The sequence below is a fragment of the Peromyscus eremicus genome, chromosome 13 (assembly GCF_949786415.1).
Source record: "Peromyscus eremicus chromosome 13, PerEre_H2_v1, whole genome shotgun sequence".
In the NCBI taxonomy this organism is placed as follows: Eukaryota; Metazoa; Chordata; class Mammalia; order Rodentia; family Cricetidae; genus Peromyscus; species Peromyscus eremicus.
Genome location: NC_081429.1, coordinates 8,878,447 through 8,890,735, shown reverse-complemented (window position 1 = coordinate 8,890,735; position 12,289 = coordinate 8,878,447). Strand labels below are relative to the sequence as shown.

General features: G+C 50.2%; 1 protein-coding gene across 1 annotated transcript; it reads left to right on the top strand.

Moving 5' to 3' along the window:
* The first annotated feature begins 11,001 nt into the window (after nt 1-11,001).
* Nucleotides 11,002-11,940, top strand: LOC131923490 (olfactory receptor 6B2-like). The gene has a single exon (XM_059278541.1). The coding sequence runs from the start codon at nt 11,002-11,004 to the stop codon at nt 11,938-11,940; it is 939 nt and encodes a 312-aa protein (XP_059134524.1).
* The last annotated feature ends 349 nt before the right edge of the window (nt 11,941-12,289 follow it).

Below are 12,289 nucleotides of genomic sequence, written 5' to 3'. Positions count from 1 at the left end.
AGCAGCAGCATCACCCTCTGTTGCTGTTGCTATGAATCTGGCAAGGACAGTCACATGGGTGTCTCTGATTGTGGCTCTCATGCTAAATGGGGACAAGTGAAATGATTTTTTGTCAGTGTCAAAGATAACTGCTCTTGGAGACCGCTGTTGCTGTAAGAGTATGCCAATAAATGCCGCAACTTGCATGTAAGTCTGGATGCTCAAAAATTCAGCTCATCAAAGCTGGTGCAGGATGTAATGAAAATCACGAAATCCATGTAATCTGCTGAATAAATGAGAATTCAAATAAAAATTCCTCGGTGAAAATGCCAGCCTAGCAAGTTTCATGGATATTGCTATAAAATATAGTAAGAAATAATTTCCATTTTTAGAGAAACATTTATTTTTCTGGAAACAAAGGAGAGGCCTATGTTCCAGTTTGTGATTGAAGCTAGTAAGACCCTGCTACCAAACACAGAGGACCCTATAAGAACACAGCTGACAAAATCCTTATTAACTAAAATCATCAAGTGTCTAAAACATTAATAAGCCTGCGACATAAAAAAGGATCCCATATCCTCACCCAGTGGTCTTTGTCTGTGAATTCAAATTCTCCATATTGATGAAAAATAACTCAGCAGAACCATTTGATCATCTGATTAATGCAGAAAAATATTTGGCAAAAAGTCGGCAGCCATTCAAAGTAAAAGAAAAAAAAATGATTTTTCCTCAAACCAGAAAAGGTAAGCTACAAAACTTTACGGCTACCTCATGGCTGGCCATGAAAAGTGGAGGTTTCCCTCAGGTCCAGAAGAAGGCCAGAGAGTGGAGAGCAAGCCAGGGCTGACAGAAAAGGTTCTAACATGCACGCTCACATTGTGAACATCGCCCTTGAGGCCCCACCTACAAGGGCAAAGGCTTGCTGTGGCTGTCCAGCTGTCCAGCCCGGAACCGGGAGGAAGCGCGGTGTTTGCCATTTCCACAGCATCTTCCATCCCTGGGAATATGGGCTTCTCCTGCCCAAGAGACCGCCTGAGGGAAGGCCACACATGGGGTCTTAACGGAAGAAGGCTACTGCCGACTTCCGAAAGGAAATGCAGTGGTTCCCTCAGTGTCTTGGGGTCGCTTAAGGAGTTATCTGCCATTGCTGTTTTGCAAACCCAAGCACCCTGCTAAAGCCCACAGGCGCCACCCAGTGGCAGGTACTGGAATTTGGGGTACCCCCCCCCGCCCCCAGCGAAAAACTGTGTGATGCTGTGACATGGTCTGCTGTTCAAGAAACAACATCCAGAGTGCTATGGGGTCGGGACACAGCCTCTAGTTCTGACCAACATAAAATAACCCACGAACCTGAAATTCCCATAATGCCTTGGGTGAACCTCTAAGATCAATGCCCAGAGAGTTCCAGAACTAACGGGAGAAGCTGTCAGGATCATGGACCAGGGGCTGTGGGAAGTGTTTTTCCTCCATGACCCAAGAAAAGCTACCTGAGGGACTGACAATCCTGTCCTCACGTGGGCAGTGTCCAGGAAGTAGCTCCTAGAAGTTTTCCCTGCAACCGCCGATGAGACAGCTGATGGAAGAGGGGGTCAAGCAGGAGCCCCATGTGGGATCTGTACTGACCAGGGCAGTGGCCAAGGACCAGGCTATGTGGCTAGTGAGAATCTGGTCTACCGAAAGGTCCTGCTGGGGGTGCATATGGTTGCCCTCACCGCACCTCATGTTGAGGCCTGGTGCCTCCGGTGGCACCATGAGGGATAGGGGCTGTGTGGGAGGTACTGAGAGCATGTGGAGCCCTCCAGACAGGCCACTGAGGCTGGTGGTGGCCCTGAGTTCTTCCTCTAGTGGGACAGGGTTGGTGAGTTTGAGAGGGGGTGTCAGGGTGTCGAGAAGCTGAGCCTGGCTCCCCGCACACTTGCACACTCCACACGCTTGGTCACCACCTCACATGCACTCTTGCTGAGCTTGCCCTCTGGTGGCACAGCTAGAGTCCTTTGCCCAGTGAGATCCCCGATCGTTTAACTCCCGGACTGGTGTGATATTCTGCTAGGCAATCTCTTCTCTTTACACTCAGTGTCGGGTTCTCTGCTGCAGCATCTGGAAAATGGGCTAAGACACGTTTTTTAGGCATCACATCACTGGAAATTTGACAAAAGCTACTCTCAGCCTTAATCTGAGAAGCCGCTCTTTCCAGTGAACAGTGGTGAAGGCAGACACACAGCTGCTAAAGGTACGGAGATCAAATGATGGGTGAGTGGTAGGCCCTAAACAAGGCATTGCTACCATCCGCTCCATGACTCAGGGAACATTGTGGAGAAAAGGATAGAAAGAATGTAAGCTGGAAGATAAGGACAAGGACTGTGAGGTGCCGTCTTCTGGGCAAGACACAGCCGTTAAATCATGAGCTCACAGTCGCTGTGAATGTCTGCACTGGGTCTGCAGGAGAATGGATCTGTCAACAGACAGGCATGGGTGGAGGAGGGTCCCGGGGACTCTACCCCCTACACACACACACACACACACACACACACACACACACACACACACACACACTGCTGAACTATTGGATCATTGTAGATTCAGAGAGAGAAAGGGAGTTATTGCTTTCAGTTATTTATGCACTGGTCACTCCACTGGGCTCCGTGAATAGGTCCAATCCAGTGCTCCCACAGACGGCCCGTGTTAAACTGAATGGGTCACAAAATAAAACTTAAATCCAGGAATCTGGGGAAGGGACTGGTGGGGAGGAGGTGAACTGATAGGGCTGGGAGGGAGATAAGAAAGAGTATGGGGGGTGGTAATCAGAATGCGCTATATACGAGTGTGAAATTGTCAGTGAACCAAATTAATCAATGCAAAGTAATTTCTAGCATCATTTGACAGAGCATTTAAAGGAGGCAAGCAGTTCAGGAGACTATGGACACAGCAAGAGTCTCTCTTACTGCTGGCGAAGAAGACCTTCCTGCCAGGCGATAGGCTTGGCCACACAAGCCATTCACGCTCCTCCCAGGCAATGCCAAGAGCTGATCTCCTTAACTCTGGGTACCTATGACTTTATGAAGTATGAGGGAGATGTTATAACCATGAGTTTTTTTAGAGGTTTGGATTGGTCAATGTTCCCCAGGAGTTGGGAAAGGACCATCTAGCCCTGAGTTCACAGGCTCCAGGAGGGACAGGTGCCCAGTGCTTTGGTTCTTCCTGGAAACCTAATCAGAGCCCCAAATGGGCAATGAGCACAGGGCAATGGGGGACCCACCCACGTCGTCCCGTGTCTAGGCAGCTGACTTGTGGCTACAGCTGAACAGGGAAGGGCTCCAGTCTGCTTAGCCAGTAACATATTGCAGGACCTCAGACCATTCCCAGCTTTTGAGAGATGATGAAGGGAACAGACATACACATGTGGTGTTTAGAGTTGTATGTGAATAGATTTGCACATGTATAGAGTTGTAAATCTACTTTTATAGTGCTCTAAGAGACTGCTAGACTTCTTTTGCAGCGTGGCTGGGCTATCTCGCTCACACCAGTAGTGTGTATGAGAGTCTGGCTTCCCCGCAGCCACCAACCTTCATTACTGTCATAGGTTCTGCCTTAGCCTCTCCAAGAAGCTTGTAGGCCTGCTTGGTCATGCTCGATTTGTGTCACCTACTGGCTAATGGTAGTTTGTGACTCTCCTCTGAAGAAGGACTGGTTGCCTTATCAGCTCACTTCTAACCTGGGTTGAGCTTGGCTCTCTCGGTTGGCCTTGCTGAAGACGTGGGGAGGTTGAGCATTTCTTTATACCCTGGTCTCACTCTTCTGCCTAGGTTCCATGGCTCCCATCACTATGCTCACCCGGCAGGTCTGTTTGCTTTAGACTTAAGCTGTGGAGTTTTGTGCTGGTCTCTCACAAGAAAGATGCCACTGTCCATGTCATAAGCTCAGCCTTCCCTTTTCCCTCATGAACGATGACACTCACAAATTGTGGGACTGGGTGGAGCCCTACCTCATCCTCTCCTGGGCTAGACCTGGTTATAACTCTCCACAGAGTCATGTCCCTCCCTGCCTTGAAGAACAAAGGTGGCTATGGTCAGGACAAGACCATGTGGTCAGAAAATGAGTCAATGGAGAGGAAGTTCTGCCAAGGGCCTGATGGCTTGGACAGGGTGCTGGGGACAAGCAGCAGTGATGCTAGAAGGGCTGAGTTCCTTGCCAGCCTTTACCATCCAGCACAGGAGACCAGAGCTAATTGGTGGTGTGGGGCAGATCCACTTAACCATGGGGTAATTGGGCCCTGGAGTCCCACATCCTTGCACGTGGGGAAGGAAGCTTCCTTTCTTCTTCAGTGTTTCCTTTAAACCAGCTGTGGCTCAAACAGGCCAGCTGCTGTAGGAATTAGTCAGGCTACAGCAGAAGCCAGTTGTCTGGGGGTGACAGTAGGCAGGGAGAAGTGAATCTCTGGGCTTCAGCAGACTGAGGACAGCCGCACAGCCACGCAGATCTCCAAGGTAGGGACCCATGGCATCCTTCCCGCTCAGTAAGGGGACCACTGTTCTTAGAGCTGATTGTGCCATAGAGGGGCTCCTTGCTCCCAGCCTCCATCCTCCTGCCTCCTGTTGGTATTTGTATGCCCTCTTCAGCACCCCCTATACCCTTTGTATCTAACATCTTCTCCAGGTACTATTCCCATTTCCATTTTGTGTCCCAACTCCATTTGCGTGCCCTTTAGGACATGTCCCCTTGATCCTCATGCCAAAAATGGGGAAGAAACGTTCCGAGCCTCAACAAGGGCTGACATCTGCCCTTCTCCACTTCTTCCTTGCCGGAAGCTGCCCTGCTCCCCCACATACACCTCTCCCTCCCTCTGCCTGTGGTCAGCTGGAGGGATTCATGCGGGAACATCAGAAAGCCCATCTTCCCAGTGTCTGATGCCAATAAGTCAACCCCATGTGCTGTCAGGGCAGGGCCTGCTGCTGTTTCCAGAGCCCACCTTCACTGTGGCCATGGCGTGATGATGGATCCGAACCAAGGACTCAGCCTCTGGGAAGACTGCCCCTCGCTGCTTCCCACCTGCTCCCCTTTGTTGCCCCACACTTTTTTGCTTCCTCTCTCACCCACTTAAACTTCCGTGTCTCATTTTGGTGAATCCAGAAAGAATCACAAGTTTTCCTTGCAATTTGGAACTTTGAAGGCCACAAGAAGCACAGGACTCTAAGGGCTGCCGAGAACAGCTTCCCCCCAACATTTCCCTTCAGAAGTGGGACCACCCTCTTTCCCGATCCCATCCTGGGATCCTGCCCTGACTCCTTGGGGAGCTAGACATGCCCCAGGCTATAATAAGAATCCAGTACAGTCCCACCTCCCATCCCAGGTTCTAATCCAGGGCAAAGCCCAAACTCCATGCCAGTTGGACTGGACTCTAGGTAGGGCTGGGGACTCTGGGGCAGACATGGCAGAGGATATCAGTGTTTCCAGGGCCCCTTACTTCCCAGGCCCTGCCATGCCCACACTCTCACCTGCCTGCCCCTGTCCACTGCCACTCAGACTGCCGAGTGGGGACATGTCCCTGGCTTTTCATGGGAACCGACCTTCACCTCCACACTTGCCAAAAGTCTTGCCAGACATTGGAGGAGCAGGGACTCATGTCCTGTGCCCTCCGCCTTGCTCTTTTGAGCCTCACAAAGCTGACAAGCTAGTTCCTGCTCAAGATGACAGAGAAGCAAAGGGTGTGTGGGACTGAGGAGTGGAGGACAGGTGAGCTTCCAGATTTCCTGTTGTCCTCTCCTGGGAGGACTCTGCTCTGCATGCAAGTACATTTCCTTTCCCACCCCGTTTGCTCGGGGTGGTCTGGTCGCTAATCAGACAGCCCAGTCCCAGTCCTGAGCCCCTGAACTCCCAGCAGGGAGACTCTGCTTGGCCTGATTGGGACCTCACATCTCTGCGTATCCCCTTCCTCAACCTACCCCAGGGCACTGTCCTGTCATGTTTCTGGTCGTTCTCAGCCCATCTCACATTTGGTGCCAATGATTTATTGACCAGTGTCATCCTCGACTCTTGGGGTCTGTATCAAGAAAATGTGTCAGGCACTGTCCCTAGCCGAGCCCCCCACCTCCTCCCAGAGGGACCAGCAGCTTTATACTGGCACCCTTCCTCACTTCCTTCATCCACCGGGTCTCACTGTATCAATCATTTAGAATATAGATCAGCCCTGCCACCGCTCATCAGAGTGATGGCCAATCCATCAGCCTCATGGGTCCTTCAAATTCTCTTCCCCTCTAGTCCACACTGTCCCTCCAACTGGACTGATCCTGACTCCCTTCACATCCCTCAGCCATGTAGTATGTAGCCTCTGCCTTCTTCTTCCCAGGGAGCCACAGGGCAGATCTTCACCTCTTGGAGAAGTTTCTCAAGTGTCACTTCTTGCTGCTGTTACCACCCTGCTGCCCAGTCCCACCGACCTGCTCCCCCAGCTCACCACCTCCTCCCAGGCTCCCCCAGCTCACCACCTCCTCCTAGGCTCCCCCAGCTCACCACCTCCTCCTAGGCTCCCCCAGCTCACCACCTCCTCCTAGGCTCCCCCAGCTCACCACCTCCTCCCAAGCTCCCTCCAGCTCACCACCTCCTCCCAAGCTCCCCCCAGCTCACCACCTCCTCGCAGGCTAGAAGCCATACATCTTGACTGCTTCCTGCTTTACTAGAATTCACAGTCCCCATAGATGGTGGGTTGGGGCTGGTGCTTTCTCCTGATTCACTCAATTGATTGGAATGACTGCCTTGTAGTAGGCACTCAGTGAAACTGGATGGGCGAATAAGCGGTGAAGGTTCCCACCCCAGTTACGCCATCTGACCCTTGTCTCCTGGTGAGTGCTGCATATCACTGTTTACTCCTTGCACTTTTCATGGTGATCATGGGCACCAAAACCCAGCATGTCCCTGAGTTCTAGGTCATCTTCCACAAGTGCTCTTCCCAGTGCCCAAAGCCCCAAGAAGGCAGAGTCATCTTTATGCTCTTCAGAACAGTCTTCAATTTCATCCAGGAAGGTCCTAGTTAGCAGGGATATATGAGAAGACTTTAAAAAAATTGAGGCAGGATCTCACTGTGAAGTCTAGGCTTGTCTCAGGCTCATGGTGATCCTCCTGCCTCAGCCTCAAGAAGACAATTTTTAGTACCTATTTAGAAATTCCTGTTGTGACAGTGTTAATGGATTTTCAATATGAAAAGACCATGTCCTCTGAAAATCAGGACAATTTGTCCACATCTTTATCCCTTTTGTAGCAGGTAGCAGAGGGAGCTTGGTATACACACAGGTATACAGCGGCCATAGTGAAGAGCCCACTGGTGGGGTGGAGGTGACTCTGAAGGCTGTGGGTTGCTTTGATCACATCTTGAGAACCAACTTCCCTGGGTCTGTGGATGTGTTTCATTGTGAGAATTTTGACAGCTCACTATCTAGCCCTGACCTTGGAGGTGAACTGTGCTCTGGTGTAGCTTTTGTTCTGACCAACGGCACAGCTGCTTCCTGGGATCTCCTGAAGTTCCGAGAGTGTAGTAAAACATGAGACCGCCGTGTGGGCTTTCCCTCCACAACATGTGGAGTGTTCCTGTTAGGAATGGCTACCACTGAGACTAGCCTGGAAGACTCCTCCACGCTCAGAACTGTTTCCACACGGGGCAGAGATCTGAGGTCCTCACAGGTGAAGCTCCTAGGTCAGTCCCTCTTCTCTGAAGCCTCGTCAACAGCCCTGTTGGCCTCATGGTGACATCAGCTCTCTGTTGTCACTGTGTCAGTGTTCTCAGAAGACTGCCCCGCACTTGAACCTCTGGTGTTCACCCTTACGGGACTGCTTTTGACACTGTGGGCCACAGGGTGCCTCCTCTCACTTGTGAGGGGAGCTGTAAGAGAACTGGGGTAGCACAACTGCTGGGTGCTCAGTATAAGATGTGTTGAAGTTTGCTGTAACTGCTCCCCCTTTACCTCCTTCTCCTAATACCATTTTTTTTTGGGGGGGGCGGAGCTTTTGATACTAAATTGAAGTAATTATTTTTGATGAAAGGTTCTATAAGCAAAACTGTTTGGGGCGTGGATTTTACTTGATGAGACTCACGCTTTCTCTTTATTTTCATCCCTGACTGGGTAGTTTCCAGCTGAGTCTTCAAGTCCATGTGTGTAGCCAGCTATCCACTAGGGTCAGAAACCCCCTTTGCTGGGCGACCCTGTCCTATCTACAGTTTTCCTCACTGCTGGTAGTTTTCTTAATGCAGTCCTTGTTCCGCATCACCCCGCACGTTTTCTCATTTCCTTTATTTCTACATTCTTTTGTTGTTCTTTCGACTCTTAAGGATCCACGTCCTGTTAAACCCCGGCTTACCTTGAAAAGATCTGAGACTGTGCTAGCTACAAACTCGAAGGATAAAACAGCCTCTGACTTCCTCCCGTGACACAAGGCCAAACCTGCAGTCTGCTTATCGTAATCTCAACCTCACCCAAGGTTCCCACAAGTACTAAAGTGTAGCTTGTCGTTTTCCCGAAGAAGTGTCACCCTCCACTTCTTCTCAGGTGGCAAGGACTGGTGAGTGCCCCTTTCTTGGTGTGCCAACGGCACCTGAAGGTCCAAGGGGTATTTAAAAGGTTTATTCCCGTCACACATCCCTCTCCTGTGGGCAGTCCTCTCCTGTAATGATGCTCTTGGTCCAGGATTACGGTCTTGTCTCTGGTTAATGGCTGTGGCACTTGAGTTTCCCACTGAGGGAGGGTGTGTGAGTCCCTGTTCAGAATAGGTGGTCAGAAGTCTCACAGGTGGCTCCAGGTCTGGGTACAACCGGTTACGTATTCTCACCCCTCCGTGGACAATGCCTTGCTGCATTCTTGACTCTCAATGTTTGGAACTGGAGACTAAATCTAGCCCAGCTAGTCTTCCATTTTATACAACATTTTATTCTCCCTGGATGCCTTAGGATTCTTCTGCCTCGAAGTTGCGTGTGTGTGTGTGTGTGTGTGTGTGTGTGTGTGTGTGTGTGTGTGTATATGTGTGTTTGTGTGTGTGTGTGTGTGTATGTGTGTTTGTGTGTGTGTGTGTGTGTGTTGTTGTTGTTGTTGTTGTTTGTCATTTGGAACCTTCACTGTGCATCTTGGGGAGCGATAGGCAGACTTTGCTATGACTTTTTCCTTGAGTGTCCACTGCGTTGGTTACTTTTGTTGCCACTGTGCTAGAACACCGGACAGAAACAAGTTAAAGCAAGAAAGGTTCCCCGTGGCTTGCGCTGGCTCTTCTTCCCCTTCTCACAACATAGAGAATTAAGCAGAGAGCTTGATCCTTCACCAGAATCATACCTGGCCTTCAAGACCCACTTCACCTTAATAGGCCATATGTCCTAGCTGGGGACCAAGTATTTAAACCACATGAGCCTGTAGGAGACATTTTACATTTACATTCAAACCATGATGTCTTTGAAGGCCCATCAGTCAAAGGTCTAGTCACAGCCTGGGAAGGTACACGGGAATGATGAAACTTTGTGGGGGGCTGGTGGGAAGGAGTTAGGACATGTGCTCCAGAAGAGGTTGCTAGGTCCCCTAGCCACTTTCCCCCGATTCCTGCTGCCATGCTGGGGACAGCCTTCACCATGCCTTCCCACCATGATGTGCTTGGGTCACCAGGGACTGAGAACAGCCGGGCAAATGTCCATGCACCAACACCTCTGAAACCAGGAGCCAAACGAAGCTCTCCCTCCTGACGTTGAATCTCTGGTATGTTCTAGTTACGGCAGTCAGACCTGACTGACAGGTCTGCCCTTTCTGAATGGCTGAAAGAATATTCTATAATATTAAATGGCCAAACACAGGCAGGCCTTCCTGAAGGAACGTTGGGTGGTTTGTTAATTCAGATACTTGTTTTTGGCTATGAACCGGCCTTCTCCCTGTAGCCCTGCATTTCTTCCTCATAGAGGATTCGCTGCCTCTCCTTCTGAACACTCCTGCTCACCCTGTGACCTTTCCTTTCTTAGTTCACGATAGTAATGCCAGACGGTAACAGCCACTGCATGTACCCATCTTAACATTCCAGATTGCTGCTAACATTGCTATCCAGCACCCACATGGGCCCACATTCGGTTGTTGGTATCTCATGAAGAGAGCAGTGGCCTGGTGTTAGAAGACCGTGTTTTGTGCTCTGATGCAGCCTTGGTCTCGGGTAAGTGCACAGACTGAAAGTGGACACGTGCCACGTTCACAAATGTGATAAGAAAGGATTCCTGTTACATACTTGGACATGGTAAGAGTAAAGATGTTCATCTTGTTGAGTCTGCTTCTGGTAACCTTGGCAATGGACAACCACTAGACTGGTATGACCGCAGTTTCTGCCCTGAGTGACTCCTCCCTTCACTGTGGGCACCGCCATACTATTCGAGACTTCCTCCACTCGGCTGCCTTCAGACCCAGGAGTGCTGGCTTTCTCTGACTAAAACTGGTGCTGAGACTCCTCCATTGTGGATGGCTCATGTGGTCTATAAAGACAGGGATGGAGCTACTGTCCCGTGCCTGAAAGCCAGTCCTGAGGAAGGGCCTATCATAGGGTCTCCATAACCTGAACCTACCATTCCAGGAGTCCTGATGATGTCAAGTCTATTTTAAAAATCTTTTCTGAAGCCAAGCAAAGACCCAACCTATGCTAATGAGGACAGAATGCTTAGATGCAGAACAGTAGCCCCCAATGGCCCTAAAAATCACGAACCATTTGCCTAGAGAACAGGCACAAGGAACCCACTACTCTCCCATGATCATAGACTTGCTGGAGGGGTCCAGAGTACAAATTACAGTCTTGTTGTCACTACGGACTCACTAGGGGAGTATGAAAAGTATATTTCTGAGCCCAGGATCAAAGCCAAACCACCTGGCATTAAGTACTAACTACACTTGTAGCATTTTTCTCCTGCCCCGGCATTTGCAGCAGCCAAGTGTGCCTCTGTCTGCAGATCTGTCAGCCTATTCTCCCTGCACACTGCCGTTCTGCCTCTGCCAGTACCTTCTTGATTCTTTCAGGTGCAGAAGGATGAGAGGGGAGAACATCACCAAGGTGAGCACATTCATCCTGCTGGGCTTCCCCACAGCCCCCAGACTGCAGTTCCTGCTCTTCCTCCTCTTCCTGCTCATCTACCTCTTTGTGCTAGTGGAGAACCTGGCCATCATCCTCACTGTCTGGAGCAGCACCTCTCTCCACAGGCCCATGTACTACTTCTTGGGCATCATGTCCACCTTGGAGATCTGGTATGTTTGTGACATCATCCCCAAGATGCTGGATGGCTTCCTCCTGCAGAGGAAACACATTTCTTTCATTGGTTGCATGACTCAGCTCTATTTCTTCAGCTCCCTGGTGTGCACAGAGTGTGTACTCCTGGCTTCCATGGCCTATGACCGCTATGTGGCCATCTGCCATCCCCTACGCTACCAAGTCATCATGACCACGGGGCTGTGTGTCCAGCTCGTGATCTTCTCTTTTGCTAGTGGCTTCACCATCTCTGTGATCAAGGTCTACTTTATTTCCAGTGCCACCTTCTGTGGCTCCAATGTCTTGAACCACTTCTTCTGTGACATCTCCCCCATCCTCAAACTGGCCTGCACCGACTTCTCTACTGCAGAGCTGGTGGACTTCATCCTGGCCTTCATCATTCTGGTGTTCCCTCTCCTGGCCACCATTCTGTCCTACGGACACATCACCCTGGCTGTGCTTCGGATCCCTTCAGCCACAGGACGGTGGAGGGCCTTCTCCACCTGTGCCTCCCACCTCACTGTGGTCACCATCTTCTACACAGCCTTGCTTTTCATGTATGTGCGGCCCCAGGCCATTGATACCCGGAGCTCGAACAAGCTCATCTCTGTTCTGTACACAGTCCTCACACCTATCTTGAACCCCTTGATCTACTGTCTGAGGAACAAAGAGTTCAAAGATGCCTTAAGAAAGGCCTTGGGCTTGAGTCAAGCTCCATCATAGGAGGGAGGGCACCTTCTGATTCCAGAGCATCTCATGAACATGAGATGAGAATGTGGGAACACTTGGCATTGCTGTAGTGCTGAAGCTATTTAGAGCATCACTTTCTACCTTTGTGGAGTAGACATAACGGGCACTCTTTGTGTAGTGATACCATTCTATTTCTTTTATACGTGCAGAGCAAGTCTTGGTAAAATTGAATGCATTTCTCATCCCATTAAAATCAATGTCCACTTTTTGGTTGAAGGGCATTTAGGTTGTTTCCAAGTTCTGGCTATTACAAATAATGCTGCTGTGAACATAGTTGAGCAAATGTCCTTGTGGTGTGATTGAGCATCTTTTAGATATATGC